Raw genomic sequence first — 21,515 nt, 5'->3', positions numbered from 1 at the left:
AGATGAAACTTGCTCCAATGGGGACATGGAATTGCTCATTTGGCACCCAGATGGCTTCAGACTGGATTTGGCATCTTCTGGCAGCATAGCCTTACACAGAGAATTAATGTGAAGCAGCCAACTTCATAGCATGGTAGTTTGATGTTAACTTCCATCTGCAGGCACCAAAAGTGTTGTGGTGATGTATCAATAGCAGTATAAACCTACCTCATGTGCCTGTGTAATGAATACAGCTTACACAGCTGCTCCTGGTGAAGTTATTGTGGAGGAACCAGAATAGATGAACCTGGCCTGAGAGCTCAGTAACTGGCCCATTCCTTCTGGGAAAGGATCACAAGTTTCTCTCATGTTAAACCATTAAACTAAAAAGGTCAATCCAAACGTGAATATACCTGAAAAAGTGTTTACTACTATAAATGATGCTGAAAATTAATGTGGGTGAAATGCAGCTGAACCATTTTTGATGCATTTTGCTGTTTCTCTTTGTTCACTGGGGGTAGCTGGGCTGCAGTCAATGTCACTGGTTCCTCTGGAGAGCCAGAGGTCTTTCATTTTTTTAGTCATCCACATGCAATAAGAGAAAACAAATAATAGAAATAAAAGTAGCTTGTTGCTGTAGCATAGCTAAGGATAGGAAGAAATGTGCAAAATAACTGAAGTTCTTCTGTTGAGAGTGTGCTTTTAGAGGATCACAGTGCTGATGAGTGAGGAGTGTAACTCAGGCATCCTGACAGTCCCATTCCTGCTCTGCTCATCACAGTGATACCTAAACCCTGCAGAGGTCCCTGTGTATTCCTGGGTCATGTTTGCTTTTTCTCAGACTAGTCTCCTAGCTAATGCTTTCAGAAACAAGTTTGAAATTAAGATTTCCATATTTACATCCCTATTAACATAGATACATTAAAAAACTTAATGAGCTTATGTAACAAATTGCTGCATGACATTGTTAACAATTCAGGAGAGGATCTGTACTTAGGTAGATAAGAATGGCATTTGCAATGGCACCAGCTTTGGTAAAATTACAAGGAGCATCAATTGCATGCTTCACATAGGCAGTCCTGAGACTGGAGCCTAAAGGTCTCAGGCATGGTCTGGTCTCACCAGTGAGTTGTGTGCTTGGGGAGCCATGTGCCACAATCCATTTACAGAACTCAGGGTGGCACAGGGACTTTCTGTGTCCAGGGAATGCAATAATGCAGTGGCCACAGCCCAGGTCTCAGCAGAGCCGGCATTGCCTCTTTGCCATCACAGCCTTCCTGTGTTGAGCAAGACCCTTGGGGTATGTCTGCAGCGACTGGAGCTTTCCCTGTGCCTGCTCTGAGCCAGCTCGATGTGTCAGTGGCTTTGGGAGGCCGCCAGTCATTGCTCTGCCGGAGCCAGTGTGCCTGCTCCAGTAGGGAATTGGTGTGTCGAGTGCTGCAAGGGCTACTGGAGCTTCCAGATCACATCTGGCCAGCTTGGGGCAGGGGCAGGGTGAGCTGGAGGTGTTTGTAGCTTGTAGATATGCTTTACATTTCCGTGTTTCCTGCTTCCGCGCTATAAACAAAGACACACCGCATCCCTGATGTTTGGAAGAGGAAGATGGCATGCTGCCAACCAGCATAGGTAGTGCAGAGCTGGAGAAGACCAACAGAGCGTGGTAGCTGTTTGGCTGGTCTGAGACTGCTGAAGAGGTAAATTCTCCTCTGCGTGTGTGCAGACATGGTTCTTGCTACTGACCAGGCTCATGGGCACAACATGATCTCCAGAGAAGCTGAAACAGCAAGTATGCAAACCCTTCCCCTCCCCAGTTAGTGCAGCTTCATATGTATATATATGACTAGACAAGTCAATAACTGAGGCTCTTTCACCCAGTCTCACCACTGGCCAACAGCTGTGGCAGCAGAAGTGTGAACTCATCCCTCCCTCCCATTCATTGCAAAGCCTCTCTGTCATTACTTACACACCGCGGTTATTAAGCAGGGCCAGGTCTGGGCTCCAGAAGGCACTGCAGGCTTGGTGAGGTTTGGCTTGCTTTGTTGGAAGAAGCCACAAACGCAAGTGACAACTGGTGCCCTGTGCATGGACACGGAGCCTGGGTGTTCCTAAGGCACTGGGGGTTCTGGAGGACCCTGGCCTCATGGCCATGTTTTGCTGGCCACTGTGCTGAAAAGCACCACTGTGACTTGGAAACCTGGGACCAAACTTGAACTGGTGAGGATGAAGATATTTGTGCTGTTTGCAGTGATGTTGCTTTGAGTGGCTCCTAACCACGCTACAACAGATTTACAGTCTCACTGAAACACAAGCAAGGATTCCTTTGGCAAAACTATGCTGGGATAAGCTATGCTGACAGAAGAGCACTTTAGCTGGTGTATTCCGTGTTTACACAAGAGGAGTGCTTTATCGGTCTAGCTACACTGGCAAAACTCCCCTCGGGCTAGTTCATCTTCTCTCTGCACCTTTGCTGTGTAGCTCTATAGGCAGAGGCTCCAAGGAGGGGTGCATCTGGCACTAGGTGATGGGACTTGTCAAGCGCCTGGCCATGCTTGAATGGGGCTGTTTGCCAGGCTCCCCCCAGGGCAAGCATTGCCTGACACCCCGGACCCAAACTGGAGTGCAGGTCATTCTGGCAGCGCACTAGCACACACCCTCTGGTGTGGACATGGTATGATCTGGGGTAACCCATAATTTGCATGGGTGCAGCTTGACCTGATTTATGCCTGTGTCTGCCGCTGGATTTGCATCTGTTTAGCTGAGCTGGTTTTGTTTCGCTGCTGTGATTGTTTTCAATTCTAATGCAGCACAGCACAAGGAAGTGGTAGCTTGGTTCCTCTCAGCATCAGGGCTGGTTGGCAAAGGCAGCCATCCATCTTGCACCGATACAGCTTTCAGCTGTAAAAACTGCCTTCCCTGCCCTCCAAGTTCCCTCTTGTTCCTTGACAGACCCTCGCCTAACATCTCCCCTAGGCAAAAATTCCAGTGTCTCAGAGGGATGGAGCAGCTCTTCTCACATCCCCTTGTAGGCTTCCCCTGGCTGCTGCCCAAGGCCATGCTCCCAGAGTCACTCAGCTCTCTGGACCACCAACCCATCTAACAGGCCAGGTGTGGAGTCAGAGCTGCCTGTCTGCTGAGTCAGTCAAAGCACATGGATAGGGTCAGCTTTGGAGCTCTTGTGAATTTGTTTCGCTGATAGGGTGATGGACCAGACCTGGCTGCAGTGGTGTGGGAAAAGACATCTTATGCAGCAAGAAACTGATGCTGCCAAATGAATGTCAGCCTCTTTCTTAATACATTTTCATTGGTAGCACAAATTTGTCCTGGCTTTGTGTTTCCCTGTGATGGATTTTTGTAGTGGTAGTAGGAGCTTGGACTATGCTGCCTGGCAGTGTTTGAACTGCGGCTCCTAAATAACATGGGATGGGAACACTAGGTTCTTTTCCAAAGCAACTATGTTTGAGGTTAGAAATCCAGCAAATACCTTTGTTATGGCACTTAAACTTTTCTGGACCAATATGTACTGGGTATTTTCAGTACTCCAGTGGGTAGAAATGTAGCACAGCAAAGAGCAAGCTAGGGATCAGGCATGGAGAGCCACAGCTGCCTGATCACAGTGATATTCCCGAGCAAAACTCCACTAACAACAGCAACGATGGGAAATCTTGGAGCATGGGTGCATGTGTGCAGGCATAGGGGAAAGGGGTGACAGAGAAAAGGTTGGAAGCCCCCAAATGAAGATGCCTGAAATGCTGCCTCGAGTTAGATTTGAACTGAAGCACTCCAAATCTTATTGCCTCTGTTTTATCACTAAATAGCAAAGAGTGCAGGGTTTTAATACAAGAAGAATCACCTGGACATCCCAAATCTGTGTCTTTCTGCTATCCTACCTGTGTGCAATCAGCTGGACACAGATAAGAGCTTTCTAAGTGGCATGCATTCCTTCACCTCAGAGTATCTCCTTTGTGCCTTTGCTGCAGCAGCACTGCATGAAGCTTTGCAAATCATTTTGCATGGAAAAAGAAAACAAATCTATTTTTAAAATATCCAGAGTCTGCATATATTTGCTACAGGAACCACGCAGCATCACCCTGCACTCCTGTCTCTGCACGTACACCTGCAACATCCAGTCCTTGAGAGCACAGCTTGGAGCAGGTTTGGAAGAATTTGGAGGTATTTTCTAGCACCTGATATTTCATAATGCTGACAGCCCTTCCCTGGTGCCTTATTAGTGTGATTAGAAATGACAGGGTGCATTAGGGGCAGAGTTTTGACTGATGTAGTTTTTGCCAGCCATTCATTCTTTCTCTCTGTACAGCTCTGCTTCATCTTGCCATCTAATAGACCTGCAGCTCACTGGGGCATCAGCAATGGAGAAACACCACAAAAGGAGGAAACGTGATGCCACAAAACCCTCTGTATTTTCCAATGCATTGCAAGTATGCAAACACCTGTGGTAATCTATTAAAGGGGACATGGAAGGGTGAGTGTCCTTGTGCTCTGCTTTGCTGTTAAGTGATAAAAAGGCCAAAGAGATTGCAAGTTCTGTTGTTGTCCCTTTGTCCTTCCAAGGTTTTCCCCCATATCTGACACAGTTCAGATTTTCTCCAGCCCAGCTCTGATGGAGGGCTCCAGGGAAGATGGCTGTTTAGAGGGATTAGGAATCTTAAAGAACCTGGACTATGGAAGTAAGAGTAACTGAATTTGTTTTCTTTACTTCTTTACATTGCCTACAGGGAAAATCCTCAGCTTCAACTCACATGACCCATTTCCCTGACATTGAGGTCAGTTTACTGATTTCATCACCCCTTTAAGATGAATGAAGAGTGAAAGGTAACTACAAAGAAGGCATCTGCCTGTTCTCTAAATCCCTTTCCTACTGCACAGGTACTGTCTGCATCTCTGCTGAGCTCCTTTATATTGTGCTCAAAATCACCTTTGAAAGTGTTTAGGTTATTTATCTATTAGGATATCTATATATTTATCTATTAGGATTTTCAGTTCGTGCATGTCTGTGTATATGTGTGTGTCTACATGGAGAAGGGGATATTTTAAAAGCACGCTTGACACACTTGATGGATTCCCTAAAGGTGCACAAGCTGCAGGACCCCTCGAAGCTGGGGATATGGAAAAGACCTGTTGTACCTGGTGCCCATCTCTGCCCAAAACCTTCCCCATACCATCACTGCTGTGCCCCAGCACTTGTTTTCTTAAAACATGGTGCATCCTTTAGGGTATCATGTGGGCTGTGTATACTCTGAAAGCAGAAGAGAGAATACAGACAGCATCTCATGGCAGATGTTTTCACAGTGCAAGTACAGCTCAGTGACAGTGTGCACTCCTGTTTCTAAAAGGGCAGAAGGAGTGGGAGGCTTGTATTGAAGGATTTGTATTAGCTACAGCTTGAATGGGGCTGAGCAATATTTTTTCAGCTCATTTCTGTGTCTGTTTTTTAAATACTTGCTTTTCTGCTGGTTCAGGCTATGGGATTCTTTCTTTTTGTGGTACTGGGGCTTTTTTTCCTTATTGTAGTGTAAGCAATTAGCTGTAGGAATGTACGATCCACCAAGGCTTTATTTTACAAAGTATGAATTATGCATACTGTGCCAAGAGTCTGTTTATCTTTTTGCTTCCAGAAAAGAGCCTAACTAAATTTATGAATCCTGATTTCTCATTTAACATTGTAGTGTTTTGACTGTTTCTGGTTTTCGATCTTGGGGTTTTTTTTCTGATGTGTAGTCTGCCTCCTGCACTAGCGAACTGAGTTCTATCACACACAGTCCAGCAAGGGCATCCTTTGGAGCAACACAATGGCTGACAGCAGTGAAGATCTTGGCACTGCTGCTCCTAACGGATATAAAATGTAGGGAATAAAAAATAATCAGAGCATGTCTCCTGGAGCGAGTGATCACACACCACTGCAGGCAAGTGTCAGAGCCCCAAGGAAGTACCTCAAGGTCACTGGGCAGAGATTCAAGGGCCTTGGGGACCACAGCTCCCACTTCTCCCTTGGTCCCAGCTCATAGGAATCCAGCTCTGGACAGCACTGGGACCATTAACCTTGGTTTATGAATGACAAGACCAAGGTAAAAACAGTGGTGGTCATCCCCTGCCCCAAGGACACGGACAGGCTGGGAATTTGTGTCTTGCACTTTCCTGGCCCACGCCATGGCTGCAGGCAGCCTGTGAGCTCCCTGCTTCCCAGGTATCCAAACCATCCAGATTGACAGAGCTGCAGTGCAAAAGCCAGAGGAACTCCTCTGCAGGAGCCTGAGGCAGTTGCACACCACTGCTGAGCCTCTGCCACATCCAGCGCCTGACCCAGCGCCCGAGAGCATCAGTCTGTCACTTCAGTCGTGAATTGCTAAACACATTCTCCCGCTGCGGGCTCACGGTGTGCTCTGGCCGGGGGACTCTATTCCTCCAGCTCCACCGGGAAGGAGCAGGAAGAACACTTAGCTGGAATCGTGTTTATTAAGCAAATTAATAGGCTGGGAGAAAACTAGCCATGCTGTGGGCACGCTTTCTTCTCGGCTCCTGCAGAAGCAGGGGCTGGAACCGGAGGCAAGAGCTGGGCAGGTGATGGGTGCTCGACGGTGCACCCCCCTCAGCTCTCCCAAAGTTCTTCGCTTTCTCTGCTGGGGAACAAGCTGCAGGAGAGCGACTGCTGGGGCCGGAACCTTCAGCTTCTGGCTCCCCCACCGCACCTCAAGTACCGGTGTGACACCGGTGTGGGTGCCCATGGAGCCCGACGGGGCTGAGGGAGCTTCGGGAAGGTGGAGGCAGACGGAGCAGCTGCTGAAGCAGTTGAGACAGCGGCTCCCGATCGGCCGCTGCCCTCCAGGGGCTGGGGAAGGCGGGGAAGAGGTTCCGTAGGTCAGGGATGCTCCCGGTGGGAGCAGCCACGGGGAAGCACGAACACACACATTCATCCCCAGGGGCGCCGTAAAGGGAGGGGAAACGGCGGATCTGCGGCAAAACCCTCTCTAAAGTATCCCAGCTTCGCCGCGGGCAGATCGGAGCCGTCCAGCAGCGGAGAAGGACCGTGAGAGGCAGCCGCCGAGAAAGGAACCCGGCGGGGGGAGCTCCGGGGCTGGGGAGCCAGGGATGTGGCTGGCATTGAGGGCATAAGCCGGGGCGGGGGGGAAGAGAGTGCATATGCAGTGCGCAGCTCCGTGCTCAGGTATCCGCGGCCCCGCCATGGAGGACCCCGGCTATAGGGGTAAAGCGGGGGGTGTGTTCTGTCCCTCTGTGCTGCGGGCTCCGTGCCGGGACACACACACGACACCCCGCTTTCCTCCCCGCGGGCTCGGCGTGGAAGTTATACGGAAGCTCTGCCGGGCCCGGGGGGCAGCAGCTCCCTTTGTACAGCGGTGGAGGAGCAGAGGCGACAACCCGGACAGGTTGCTGGAGTCTCATTAAGGATACAAGATACGTGTATGTTTAAATAATTTTTAAAGGAAGAGGGATGTAACTAATTAACATCCCCACGCTCTCTTTTAATTGCTGCCAAATAGGAAAAATACTGGATGTGACAGAGACTCGGCAGTGGCGCTGGCTCCCTCCCCAGAGAGTGCTCACACCTCGGGGGGCTTTGCGGGCCCCCACGGGAACCTGCGTCCTCGTAAAAAGAGGGGTGTGAGGAGAACTAAGCCCCCAGGAAGCAAGAAACCCCCTTTTATGGGAAACAGGGGATGTCCCCAAAGTGAGGACACCATTTTATGTGTTTATTTATTTAATAAGTAAATAAAACTGCCACCTGCCAGCAGCTGCCTCCCTGACTGCTCGGTTTCTGAAGAGCCCTGACCTGTGGTCCCTGAGGGAGCACCCAGGGAAGTGCCCGATCCCTGCAGCAACTCTGGCTGCCGGTGCCTTTCAGGTCCCTGGAAAAGGAGGGCTCCACGGGGAGGGCTTGGGCACGGCCGCCGGGGAGCTTTGCCGGTGGCCTCGGTCACCTCGTTGCTTCGCTGGCTTGAGCGTAAAAGGGGAGAGGGGGGGCGGCAGCCGTTCTTCGGCGAGAGAGCGTCTCCAAAGGCGCTAAAGCCGAACCCCCGTTCCCCCTGCAGCACACGCCGCTGAGCTGCCCGGTGCCGGCCGCTTATTTCATCAGCGCATCCCTCGGGAGCACCCGCGGCAGGAGCCGCGCTCGGCCCTGGGGCGGCATCACCTGCGCGGAGGGGCCGGGCGCGGAGGACGCTGCTCCCGGCCAGGCACGCCGCGGGAGGCGGAGGGCAGAGCCAGGGCCTGCCCGTGCCCTGCTGTCTGCTCACCGCAGAGCCCCGAGCCCTGTGCTGATCCCCGGCAGCTGCCGCTGCTGCGAGCGGAGACCGAGGAGCAAGTGGATGCACGGGAAAGTTTGCCTCAAACTTGCCGTGTTTAGCGTCTCCTCTGCTTTCTCGGGTTGTTTTCTAGGAAGCCAAGTCCTTGTTTTGGTCGCCTTGTTTAGATAATTTCTTATAAATCACTCATCCTCTTGCACGCCTTTATTTATAAATATTATTTACATATACACAGCAAATAATAAGAAAATGGATTAATCTCCGTGATTCTGGCCACCAAAGGTAGCAAACCGAAGGTGTTCAGACCTTGACAATTCTAAAGAGTGAGAAAATCACGGTCCCCTCTTTGGGTGATATTTTTGAGCAGAAAGCAAATTTGATTTCTGAGGTTCTGACAAAAATGACCAACGTCGCTACAATACAGGGACTCTTCGGGGGGAAGAGAAGCTGATCTCAAATCTGGGAAGCTCGACGGTTCCCTTCCTCGTTTCTTTCTAAATCCATCTTGTCCCTTTAATACAAATGAACTTTAAGCTCCCCCTGTCTTTTATTATTTAGATTCCCAGTCTTAATGACGCCAGGAGCAGCGCAAGCACACTCGCTAATAATCGTCACGAACTGCATTTCAAAGAAACATCCCTGGAAGAAAAACACCATCGTTGGGGGGGGGGGGGGGGAGAATAAATAGAGACTCCACCAAAAATGATAATGCGGAGTCCCTGATGATGGTGTTGGGCTTAATGCAGCTGCTGCAAATCAGCACCTGCGTGCTAGATAAGGCAGATAACACCTCCAACAGCTACCCCAGCACCCCCGTCCTCCTCGGGTTTAGCTTTAGATCAATCATTTAGTTGGATGGAGGGGTTTGTTTTTTTTTTTTTTTTTGCTTTTAGATGGTGTTTCTTTTAATTTTTTTTGTGTGGTTTTGCTTTTTTTTTTAAATTATTATTCCTCGGTTTTTTATTATTATTGTTATTTTTCCACTTTATTTTTTTAGTTTCCTGATATTTAGAGAAAGAAGGGGAAGTGTGAACAGGTTTAAACCCCAAGACGTGGGTCTATCTGCGGCCTTTAGTAACAGCTCTGGGGCGGCTGGTCCCGGCGCTGACAGCCCAGATCTCTGCTGCCAGCCCCGTCCCCGGGTCAGCTTTTGTCCCTGCTATAAAAAAACAACCACTTGCTCCTCTCATGTAAATGAGCAGCGATCCGGATGCACCTTAAAACACTGGGAGAAATCGTTGCTGTTGAAAACGATGTTCATTTTGTCTGACACCATAACTGCATAGATCAAATGGCTGCAGAAAGGTAGCAATTTGGCAGGGAAGTATTTTCAAAGCTTAAATGAAAGTGAGCTCCCGGCGTCCGAAAATGTCTGTCTCACCTCCAACCTGCTTCCCCAGCCCCGAGTGAGAGCGAAAAGATTAGACGGGAATAATTTTCGTTAGCAGAAACATAAAAATAATAAAGATGCGAGGAACCGGTGGCACCATTGGCGCAGCCCCGAATCGAGGACACTGAATCAGTGCTGCTTTACCTACCAGGGATCCAGCACAACTGCAATAATCTTGTCGGATAATTAAGTAAATTATACCTTAAACATCGGTAGCTTACAAGTTGTAATCAGTAATTCAAACTCTTGGCAATTATGCAGATTGGGCTCAGGCTGGCGCTCGGACCTTTTCCTTTTGCAAGCAGGACTTTTGGGGAGTTTATTTCGCGCAGAAGCCGAGGAGCGCGGGGGGGGCTCGGGCGCTGCACCCCCCCACGCCGACCTCGGCAAAGTCTTTCCATGCATGGAAGTGGAAATACCCCCCCCCCAACTAATCCAACACGTGGTGGACTTGGGGGGGCAGTCTCTTTGCAGTGGGGTGTTAGGGGGTGTCCACGCGTGACCCCTTCTTGGTAGGGTCAGGGCTGCGCAACTAGCGCTCTGAGGGCACTGAGGGGTGTCCTGTTCCGACTCCGCGCTGCCTCCTCACTCCTCCGCGGGCGCGGAGAGCAACGCGGAAGGAGTGGCTTGAGGCTGCGCGCTCTCTCCTGAATGGCTGGCGGCCGCGGCTCCGGAGCCATCCCTGGGGAGGAGTTATGATAATCCTATTGCCATTAAGGGCGTCTGGGCAGGGAAAAAAAACCGAGTGACCATAAGCGCGGAGGTTTAGTCCGTCATCTGCCTTCATGCCTGCCAACTGAGCTCCGTCCGGGGGGCAGCTCCTCTTCCCCAGCGCCGACGTGGATTTACCGCCCGTGGGGGGGGGCTGAGCTCTCGTCTGTTTTCGGCACCACACACCTGGTTTGGACGCTGGACGCCATGTTGTGGAAGCTAGCAGATAATGTCAAGTATGAAGAGGACTGCGAGGTGAGAACCGTGGGGAGGGGCGGCACTAAAGACGGGGGTCCGGCCTGGGGCAGCGCGGAGCTCCGCCGCCCCCCCACCCACCATCCCCTTCTGTCCGGGCTATCCCGCCGTCCCGCCGAGCGGGGTTTGACCCTTCCTGAGGAATCCCGGTTTGCTTTTTCATGTTTTCCTTTGGAGAGGAGAATTCTACTTTTCTAGTTTTTGAACTCTGAAACAAAACTGGGTGAAAGCCCCGTCTGGCAGAAGGGAGCTCTCCTCCCGCATCCCCCACCCGCCTGGCGGAGCTGCGCCTTCCGGGCTCGGGGTGTCCCCTTTGAGCGGTCTGGGGGCACAAGCAGAGGAGCAGGAGGCAGTGGCAGGGGTACCGGTGCCGGCAGCCCCCAAGTGTGCTGGCGGAGTGCGGGACCAAGACCCCCAAAATCCTCAGCCCGCCGGCCCGGTCCGGATGGACGCGTGCGGTGCAGCCGGCCCGCAGGTAGCCTCTGGCGGGGCTGAGCCCTACGCCGTTCTTCCTTCCCACGCTCCCCTCCGCGGGAGCGTTTCCCACCCCAGTGAGGCGCTCCCCGCTCGGGTTTTGATCTCTTCGAAAGCGGCCGTGGTCCTGGTCCGCCTGCTTGGCTCCTACAGATTAGCTGCAGTTCCCGCTTCACGCTCCATTTGGGACCCCATTCACCTCTTATTAACTGGCCCTGTTATTTTAATGACTGTGAAGCCAGAAGCTGCTAAATCCCTGGATCAGTTCAATGTAGACATTTCAGCTCTTGACTGCTGAGATTTGGAATCGGGGGAGAAGCGGAGACGGGACGGTTGGACGGGGACACCGCCTTCCCCTCCCGAGCAGCTCCAGGGCCTAGGGCGAGCGGGGGGGACACACACGGTACTGTGGCCTTCTCCCCAAGGGCGGTGGGTCCGCAGCTCCCGGCCCCCGAGTCTCCTCCCCAGCCGGGACAGACCGGCGGAAATCGGGCTGCGTGTCTCTGATTTGAATTTGCCTGATTTTAATGATCCTCCCCAATGACTTGCACAAGCGTTGAGGGTTAGTCTGCTGTAGTCGCGGTGAAGATAGCACACAAAACTGGTTTGTAATCTCTTCCTGGGAGTGGGACTGACTTGTTTCGTGAAATGCCTTTTAAAAGAAGGCTCCTGGGCAGGAACCGGGCTGCTCTTCGCTCCTCTCCTCTCTTTCCCCGGGATCGGCAAGTGCCTTCCCCCGGATCCGGTCCGCTGCCCGTCAGCCCCCCGCTGACGGCCGGCTTCCCTCTCCCCCACCCCTCTGTGCTTTCCAGGATCGGCACGATGGGAGCAGCAACGGGAACCCGCGGCTCCCGCACCTCTCTGCTGTCAGCCAACACCTGTACAGCCCGGCTCCGCCGCTCTCCCACTCGGGCGCCTCCGACTTCCAGCCCCCTTACTTCCCCCCGCCGTACCAGCCGCTGCCTTACTCCCAGTCCAGCGACCCCTACTCCCACCTTGGGGACCCCTTCTCCATCAACCCCCTGCACCAGCCGCCGCCGCCGCCCCCCAGCCAGCAGCAGAGCGCCTGGCCCAGCCGACAGAGCCAGGACCCTCCCGGCCTCGCCCCCCACAGCCGCCCCGGCCTCGTCCCTCACCTTTCGGCGCTGGAGAGCGGTTCCGCCGGTGCCCGCAGGGAAACGTACCGCCGTTCCGAGCTGCTCCTGCCCCACGGGCACGGGCTGGATGCCTCCGCGCTGGCTGATAACCTGGGCCTGCACGACATGGCTCACCAGATGGAGGAGGTGCAGGTAAGGGTTCTGTGTCCCCCTCCACCCCGCGGGACAGGGGCTGCCGGGATGCCCAGACGCCCTGCGGCGGAGCCGGGCACCGTCCTCTTCTGCACCTTCACCTGCCCTATCCCCGTCCTTGAAGCGAAACCCGCCTTTTCTCCTCGTCTGCTCTGAAAACGGGACGCGTGGGATGGGGGTGTCCCCCGAAAGCCCCGGTCTCCTTTTCTCTCAGCTGTTCAAGGTGCGAAACTTTCTCCCCTTTCTCTTTCCAGAACGTGGAAGATCAACACTTACTAATGCATGACCAGACAGTCATTAGAAAAGGTCAGTAAGGTGGCACTGTAGTTTACTTTCCCTTGTCAATAGTTAAAAAGTTTAATGACGCACCGGTGAATTGACGCCTTATTATCTTTCCAAAGACAAATCCTTTCGGATCGGGAGGGAGGAGAAGTTTTTATTGCCCTCTCGAAGTCGCTGGATTTTTCTGTCTAATGCCCTCCGAGCAAAGCGCCCGCGGGGACAAACCCTGGGCAGGGGGCCCCCAGTCTTCCCCATCGGAATAGCCCCCGCCCTTCTGTGCGGCCTTAATCGAAACCAGGACCTTGGATCAAATGTAATGCTGCCCTGGAGTACGCGTGCAAAGGGACTCGGGGCTGACTTTTGGGTTGTTTTGGTTTTGGTTGGGCTTTTTTTTGTTGCAGCACTCGAAGACGGCTTTTTGGGTTTTCTTTTGTTATTTTTTTCCTTCAACTTCTTCACAAGACTGAAGAAGGCAACAAGATCGCTGGCAGAAGACTGCTCGGCTTTACCTTAATCGAAATTGCTTTGTAGCTGAGGTTTTAAGGAAGGAGAAAGACGAATTGGCTCCATTTACAGCCATTTAGAGGTGTTTTTTTTTCTTTTTTTCTCTTTTTTTTTCCTTCCTTCCCTGCTTTTGTTTTTAAACAAATTTGTGCTTTAAAAAAAAATTAAATCGGTGGAAGTTTCCTGTGAAGACTTCAAACAAAAACCCGGCTGAGGAAAAGCAGAAGTGTTTGTCAGAGCGCTGATTGCTGCCTTTAGCTCATGGGAGAATAATTTCGTTGTCAGATGCACCACTGAAAAATCTTTCCCCCTCCGGGGAGCAGGGCCGACCTCGGCTCTTTAACCCTTTCTGATCGGTGCTGCCGCCAGGTTAACGGGTGAATACATCCGGGATGGAAAAGCTGGATGTGTGGCTCGCTTCTTGCCAAGCATTTTTGGTCCCTGTTCACTTAAAGGCTGAAGCCGTTAAGGAGCAACGTTTTACTTTCAGTTCTCCTCTGGGCTCTATCCCTCTCCACTGTGTTGTCTGTTACGAATTTGTTCGGATTAAATTCCAAAGGCAGTTTCTTACATCCGCGTGTGCGTGGTGGAAGGTGAAGCCCAGCAGGAGCTGGGAGGCTTCTCCCTGCTCCGGCTCAGAAGGGTTTTTTTGGCAGCAGTGAAGGATGCTGATTTGGAGTCTGTAGTTGAATAGGGCTTTCTATGGGCACGGATTTGCTAACTTGCAGCGTGCTGCTCCAAAAACGTGGGGGTTTGTGCGTTTTCTAAACGTGTTCTTAGTTGTGTTCGGCAGCTCCTTGAAAATTAGTGTGGCAAAATACAGCTGCTTGGGATTAGTTGTGGGGACCTTTTTGCTGCAGCCGAGCCCTGTGCTGCAAATAAATGCTGGGGATGGGGGTGAGGGGGCAGTAGTGTGAACATTTAGCACAAAACTAAATCTCTCCTAGTCTTTTTTTGTAGAAAGGAAATTCACTTTCCTCTTCCTATTTCTCCCTTTTATAAAATACCTGTTTTCCCTCCTCGTCCCACAGGTCCCATTTCCTTAACGAAAAACAGTGCTCTGAGTCTTCCCTGCCAAAAGGATGGACTAATTGGAGTGGTCATAAACCCCAATGAAGTATTTTGTTCGGTTCCGGGCAGACTTTCCCTCCTGAGCTCCACATCGAAATACAAAGTGACAGTAGCAGAGGTGCAGAGGCGGCTCTCGCCCCCCGAGTGCCTCAATGCCTCTTTGCTGGGAGGAGTACTCCGAAGGTAGGTAGGCTCCCACTCCCCTCCCAGCCATCCCCATCCTGTCCATTGTCTGTGATTTTCCTTGTGCTTGTGCGAGCAGCCGGATTAGCATAACGAGGAGCTCAGAAAGCCTTGTAGTGAATTTCTGATTTTTAAGAAGCCCAGCAACACTGAATCCTAATGGGCTTTGGAAATAAAACTTCTTTGCACTTCTGCTACTTCTCGAGAAGTGCTATTAACAGCTCTGACAGCAATTCTTGTTCTCTGTTTGAAGTTGAATTTTTGTCTCAAAAATGGCTCATGGAGATTTCTTATTCCTGTGACAAACTCATTCCCCATGGAATGATTTTTGGATTAAATCTCCTGGTCTTGATTAATCATTACAAGGACACTTAGTATGTCCTTTTTTTTGCATACACTTAATTTGGCTTGTAATCGTTCTACAGCTGTTTGCTTTGATGGTGAAGTTAGAAGCATTTTGATTTTGACCTCTGCTATATTTCATCCTGGCTGGTTTGTCGCAGGGCATTTAAAAACTAGGTCACCTGAAAAAAGCATGCTCTTTATTCCCTCCCAAGTAGAACCCTATTGAATGTCAGTAACTGGAATTTCTCATCTTTAAAAAGAAGTGTTCCCTGAAGATAAAAAAGTACTTTTTTTTCTCTTTAATTACAGAGCTAAATCTAAAAATGGTGGCAGATCATTAAGGGAAAAACTGGATAAAATTGGCTTGAATCTTCCTGCTGGTAGAAGGAAAGCTGCAAATGTGACACTATTGACATCTTTGGTGGAAGGTCAGTGTTAAATGTGTCTTAAAAATAAACTTTTTCCCTTGTGTATGGCTTTTATCCTCTAGGCAAAGCATGGAAAGTCTAGAAAGTCAATGAATATAATAAATAGGGGTTTGTTTGTTTTAAAGTGAGTACGATGGGGACTGCAGCAGCTAACAGCTGGTGTTGCCTTTGAGAGGTTCCTCACCCCTTCTTGTCCTTTCAAATTTGGTTGCTATGCCCTTGGCCTTAGCGCCCTACCTCCACAAACCCAGCTGATGCTCCTCTTCCTCATGGCTGCATCGCAGGGATGCTGGCAGGGATGCAATAACTTCTATATGCCAAGACATTCAAAATGCATCTTATCCAGTCTGTGTTTCTTGAGGCAGGGGGGTAGGTTGTTTCAGGTTTTGTGGGCAGGGACAGGCAAAAGGGGTGAAACTCATCACATTAGTGGGTTTAGCTCCTTGTTGAGAAACTAAAAGTCTGTGCAGCTGACTCTAGCACCCGGCCCTACCTCAGACGTGTCCTCAGCAGCTTTTCTAATAAACAAGCATATAAAGTGAGATTTATAGCTTCTGACTTCCTGATAAGAAACTGGAGCCCCTTTAATCTGTAACATGCTATGTGAACCCTCTATCAGCTAAGCTGATGTGAAAGCTGTATATGTATGTGTGTGGTTGTTCTGTGTCTCTGTTTAAAGCAGCTCCTGGTAGTGGTACAATTTAATAGGAATGGAAGCAGCAATTGAAAAGTTGAATAATGATCTAATACCTTATTGCTATTTCACTTCTACTTTAGCTAAGATTATATAGCAGCTTCCATTTAAAAACTTTGGAAGTTGGGTTTAAGAGAACTTATGTGTGTGCATGTGTACACGTGTACCTTACAGGTAATGCACTGGTCATGCCAATATGTTCTTTTAAGCCTGATCACATTGCCTTAATGGAAAAAAAGAAAAGTGCTCTAGTTATACCAATTTCAATTAATATTCTGTATGAAAATGCTTATCAGTGTTTAGAAAAGATTCTAAACTGGTAGATCTTTTACTATGTAAATGGAATATAGTTGCCAGGTTTTTAAAAATCACAATGTGCACAATGTGATCTAACCTGACTTCCAGTCTTTGCTGCAAGTTGATCTGGAGAGAGGTGTGAGTTTCTCTTTCTAGTTATAGAGGCAAGAGAATGATTTATTTTTTTGTAGTGGTCACCATGTAGGTATTTTTTTCTTGATGCAAACTTAAGAAGAAACACTGATCTATCAATTAGAAAATGGTAAGGAGTGGTATGGTGGTAACAGCAGTGTCCCCTTCCAAATCAGGAGTATACCTCAAAAGCTCACAGCACTTCCCTTAACCCCCTTGATCTCATTATAACAAATAGATGCTGCTAAACTTAATAATCATTCCCTTTTGCCCACACCAGGTGAAGCTGTACATCTTGCTCGTGACTTTGGTTATGTATGTGAGACAGAGTTTCCTTCCAAAGCAGTGGCCGAATATCTAACTAGACCACACATGGGCCGTAATGAAATGGCAAACAGGAAGAATATGCTTCTTGCTGCAAAGTAAGTTTGGGGCTTGGACTTTTTTCTTTTCTCCTTTTTAAAGATGTTTTGTATGATCATGAGTACCTATGGCTGGGGGAATATAGTACATTTTCATGTGTAACTTTAATCTGGGAACGTTTTTTATTTGGTTTTGGTTTGAATTCAACTATGACAACTTACTTTATCTGAACCAGTAATAACAATAATAATAACCCTGGATAATAACTCTAAAGCAGTTTGGACTAGTTCTGTCTTTATTTCTTTTAACAGTAGCAAAAACTTAAAGAAAAAGTCCTATACAAGGAAAGAGTACTATATACTTAAGGAAAAAGTCTTTAGCTATATCTCTAAGGAAAAACTGTCCCTAAGTGTCCTGGGGTGGAGGGCCTGGAGAGAGGTGCTGCTGGGAAAAGTGAGACTGGGAACAGGAGCCGGTTAACCCCCCGACCCCCTGTATGTGAAGCCCAGAGGGGCACCTCCAAGGAGAGTTACTGGTGGGCATGCTGGATGCAAGGGAAGCTCAGGACCTATGTCCTCACAACTGCTTCTGGCAGCACCAGCACACAGGTTTTTCCCATTGGGCACTTAAAGAGTCAAGATCTGTGGATAGTCCCTTTCTGGGGAAGTTTGTCTGAAGTTCTTTATAGTTCAGTGAAAGCCAACCTTTGGTAGATGTGAAACGTCATTGTGCTTAACTAAATTCCTTCTACAAGCCTTGGTGAAGAGGAAGGCTGAGGGAGAGATCTGTTATGGTTGTTCTGCAGACACTTGTAACTGTAAATAAACCATGTACTGGACAGGTCTTTGGTAGGAAATATTTGTGCTGAGTTATGCTTGTCTTAAACCAGTGGCTGGAGTGTTTGCTGCCTTCCCAGGCTGAGGTTTAACAAAGTCTTCAGTTCACAATCCTTTCTGGTCTGAGGTGTTGTCTGTTTTGGGGTCCATGTAATTTGTTGCTTTTGAAAGCACCCTCGCTGTGCAAGAAGATCTGAGAAAAGCCTGGCTAAACTGTTGAAATGCTCTGACTTTGGGCTTGGATAAGTCATGAAAACCACACTCCTCCTGTTGTTGAATTAATCCAGCCTTCCTGAAAGAGACCTTCTTTTACAAGATATATTCTATGTAAAGGAATATTTATCAGAAATTCAATTATATAGCATCTCTCTTTCCTATAGCTTGAACATTCTGCTTTTTGCTGAGCCCTGCTCCTTCTGCTCTCCCAGTATTTTCATGATTGCTTTTGTTATTGGCACTAATAACAAGAATCTTCTTGGAAGACGTTTGTGATTGACAAATTCTGATAAAGTGATTCTGTTAAGATTGCTCAGCTCCTGTGAAATCTCATCAAGGGGACAGATTTGCAAGCAGCAAACAACATATGCTTGAGCATTATTAACCATTCATGTTTTGCCAGGCATATGTGTTAGTGTTTGCAGGATCAGGGCCCAGGTCTCTCTTAAAGAGGGTGTATATATGTAATGTTCATAACTGACTTGAGCATTCTATTGAACTGCTTTAGTCTTTCTAAATCACTTAACTGCAGCTGTGGATGTTCTCATAGAAACTAGTCCTAAATTCCCAGTCCCTCCTTGAAATCTAGAGCAAATGACACCAGAGGTGGACAGATTATATTGCAGAGTCTGTGTGGGTTTAGTGACATAAATATAACAGCAGGTTCATCAGGAATTGGCGCTAATAAATAGGCTTTAATTTTAGACACTGCTGCTGATGAAGTAATGAATTTCTGAAACCTCTTTAATTCCACAGAACTGCCAAATTTTCTGTTGGCTTTCTTTATTTATTTGCTTTTGCATAACTTCTCACCGTGGTGTAAAGTGTGATCACTTTGTGTCTTGCAGGCAAATCTGTAAGGAATTCACAGACCTCCTCACTCAGGACAGAACTCCTCTTGGAAACACGAGACCTAGTCCCATCTTGGACCCTGGCATCCAGGGCTGTTTGACTCATTTTAGCCTGATCACGCATGGCTTTGGGAGCGCTGCCATCTGTGCTGCCATGACATCCGTCCAGAACTACCTAAATGAAGCATTAAAAATAGCAGACAAAACATACATGAACGCTGGCGACCAGAGCCCTGCAGAAACCAACAAAACCATTGATAAAATGGATAAGCACAGGAAGTAAAAGGAGGGGAAAAAACAGACTTTAAACTCTTCCTCCTAAGCACAGACTGGGATCTTCTTGCCAGGGGGAACGTAGAAATTTGGGGTTTTTTGGTGTTTTTTTTTTTTCTTCTTAAAGAAAAGAGGGAAAAAGGGTGGAAAAAAAATTCATCTTATTCAGGATCATCACTCCTCCTGGATCCATGAGACAAGTCTTTCCAAAAGCTGCAGTATCCCTTACCTGTGGAAGCAATTACCAGAAGATAAGTACTTGGTACAAGCGTCTTGAAATCCTTTGCTGTAAAAGTGGTGCTATAAAGGGGTTTTGATGGAAATATACAAAGAGATATATTTAGATATCTTTTCCACATCTAAGTATCTAGTGGTGACCAGCTTCATGTATAGTTTTTAAGATGCAGATTTTAGATGGAAGCCTATTTGTTATCTGATACAATTTCAGGGTTTTATTCTCTCTAAATGCAACAGTAACAATAAAGCAGTATTAAACAATGATATATAGATTTATGTACATTAAAATTTTTTATAAACACCTGAAAATAGTAAGATTATTCTGTGGGGGTTTTTGTTTTGCTTGGTTTTTTTTGTGGTTTCTCATTTTTATTTTCACATTACCATAGGAGAGTACTAAAATCCTGCTCAATTTAAAAGTTATCTGATGGCATTTGACATGCTGATTTTTTTAATGGGAATATTCAGGCTTCATTGCTGCGGCAATGCTGGCTGCAGTGAATCTTATCTTGATTTTATTTTGTTTTTTAAATGAGGAATAGTTCAGAATGAAACTGCTTTTAGGAAATTCTGTGTCTGAGGATATTGCAGCTTTATTGACATATTTATATTGTTTTTAAATTGGGGCGAGCTTGAAAGAATAGGCACATAACTCTTTTTTGAATATTTTCTTTTTTTGCCTATTAAGGCCAAAAAACTGTTTCCAGGGAGGCTTTATGTGTATTAAGGGGAGCAGTGTGTTGAATGTAAATATTTATTTATGTGTAATTTAATCGGATTTGTAAATAATGGTGAACTTTTTAATACTTTTTTGTTTTTATAAATGGGTTTCAAATGTTAATTTTGGTAAGTATTTCAAAGGTAATGGGTAAGCTAAACATATCTTTAGGTTTATGCACAGGTATGCTATACAGGGTATTTAAGACTTTTTAATATCTCAATTCTTGCCACTGAAGATTAGATTTAATCTGAGGTGTATGCTCACAAAGCAAAAATTTTGTGCATCATTCACCTGGTAACTGACTAGACATGCAAAATGAGTGTGTGAGTTAGTGTGTATGTGAATAATGGAGGTTCTGAACTCTCTTTACATATTTGTAAATGTTCCCAATATAATTCTGATGTATATGATAACCATATAATAAAAGTATTCTGGATAGAAGCATGGAATGTTTTGTTAACTGAAACCAGCTTTCTTTCTATAATTCGGGAATGTGGGGCGAGCAGCACTAGAGGACATTATGTATTGAATCATAATTGCAGCACTTTGTTCAGATTAACAGAACAGAAATATGGAGCTGTTTGCCAGTAAAACTGATCGTTTCAATTAAACATGTATCTCCAAGAATCTTTTTTCTTAAGATTTCATTATCATGCAGGCTGCCTATTTAAACAAGCAGCTTAAAAAGAAACTGCAAGATTGATCTTGCCAGCTTTGTTTTCTGATGAATCGGACTTTATTGCCTCCTATGACAAATATTTGCAAAGTCCCGGGGTGTGAGATCTGATGGGTTTCTCATCTTGTTTCAGCCCAATTTTGCTGATTTGAGGAAGTTTACAGCATTTTGTAGGAAGTTCCCAATGTTGTGCTCTGTGTGGTAGTGGGGAGGCAGGATTTGAGGCTTTTGGTAGCATTTAGTGCCTTGGATGTCAAACAGCCAAACAAACCCTCCTAAGAGAAAAGGTGGGTTGCTTCTTTTTTTTCTGGTGCTTTTTAAAAAAGCAAGTCCACGAACTTGGGCTTCAGCTTGTTCTTGGCATTAGAGTACCAGATCTGTCGGGTGTGTAGTAAGGGCAAACATTAGGAATGGTGATGCTGGACAATAACTGCAAGTAAGAATGTGGTTCAGCTTGTGGCAGTGCGTTTCTTTTGCAGACATGGAGAAGCGACAATACGTGCGATTTTTGAGGACTTTGTTTATAAATTCTTTTTATGTTCTTTTTTCCTTTAAAGGATAAATGCAAACTACTGAAGGTGTGCAGGGGGAAGAAAGGGAAGCTCAAAGAAATAAATGAATATATCGGTGGTGAGCAGGGAGAAAACTAGTATTTTTGATCTGCAATCCGGTCCCCTTCTTTCCTAAAGAGGTGTGAAATTCCAGTCTTTGCATTTGTTAGGCTCATTGTAGCATTTGAGAAATAAGCACTTTGGACCATCTGTAGACATAAGCATAGCCAGGACATGTGATGTCTAACAGAACTTCTAAAATATACGAATCACACCATTCTGTTAATATGTTTTTATTGATTTCATATATATTTTTAATATATATACTCTATATATGTAAATATATAGATAGCATATATATATATAGAAATATGCTAGGTATGGGAAGAGCTTGTTTAGAGAATATGATGCTAGAGCTCTGTTTTCTGTTGGTGTTGTTTTCCTGTTTCTGCTGCTGTGCTGCTTATACAGCATATACAGT

At 47.3% G+C, this 21,515-nt stretch overlaps 2 protein-coding genes and 1 long non-coding RNA gene across 4 annotated transcripts; all 3 read left to right on the top strand.

Moving 5' to 3' along the window:
- Positions 1–3,975: 3,975 nt before the first annotated feature.
- LOC115946255 (uncharacterized) lies at positions 3,976–4,810 on the top strand. 2 transcript variants are annotated; one of them, XR_004080342.2, is made up of 3 exons: positions 3,976–4,149; positions 4,295–4,459; positions 4,713–4,810. It is a non-coding gene; the product is annotated as an uncharacterized lncRNA (long non-coding RNA). The 2 variants fall into 2 exon arrangements; XR_004080341.2 differs by having other exon boundaries at positions 3,976–4,459.
- Positions 4,811–7,140: 2,330 nt separating this feature from the next.
- Positions 7,141–8,356, top strand: LOC117436753 (uncharacterized). The gene is made up of 3 exons (XM_034066991.1): positions 7,141–7,379; positions 7,494–7,681; positions 8,043–8,356. Exons 1-3 carry the CDS (start codon positions 7,177–7,179, stop codon positions 8,354–8,356), a joined length of 705 nt encoding a protein of 234 aa, XP_033922882.1. The 5' UTR covers positions 7,141–7,176.
- Positions 8,357–10,365: 2,009 nt separating this feature from the next.
- Positions 10,366–20,248, top strand: TFAP2C (transcription factor AP-2 gamma). The gene is made up of 7 exons (XM_034066714.1): positions 10,366–10,611; positions 11,898–12,374; positions 12,629–12,680; positions 14,192–14,414; positions 15,069–15,187; positions 16,591–16,732; positions 18,574–20,248. The coding sequence occupies exons 1-7, from the start codon at positions 10,564–10,566 to the stop codon at positions 18,857–18,859; spliced, it is 1,347 nt and encodes a 448-aa protein (XP_033922605.1). The 5' UTR covers positions 10,366–10,563; the 3' UTR covers positions 18,860–20,248.
- Positions 20,249–21,515: the final 1,267 nt, after the last annotated feature.

Source organism: Melopsittacus undulatus, chromosome 10, assembly GCF_012275295.1.
Source record: "Melopsittacus undulatus isolate bMelUnd1 chromosome 10, bMelUnd1.mat.Z, whole genome shotgun sequence".
Taxonomy (NCBI): Eukaryota; Metazoa; Chordata; class Aves; order Psittaciformes; family Psittaculidae; genus Melopsittacus; species Melopsittacus undulatus.
This window is presented reverse-complemented; position numbering and strand designations above follow the sequence as displayed.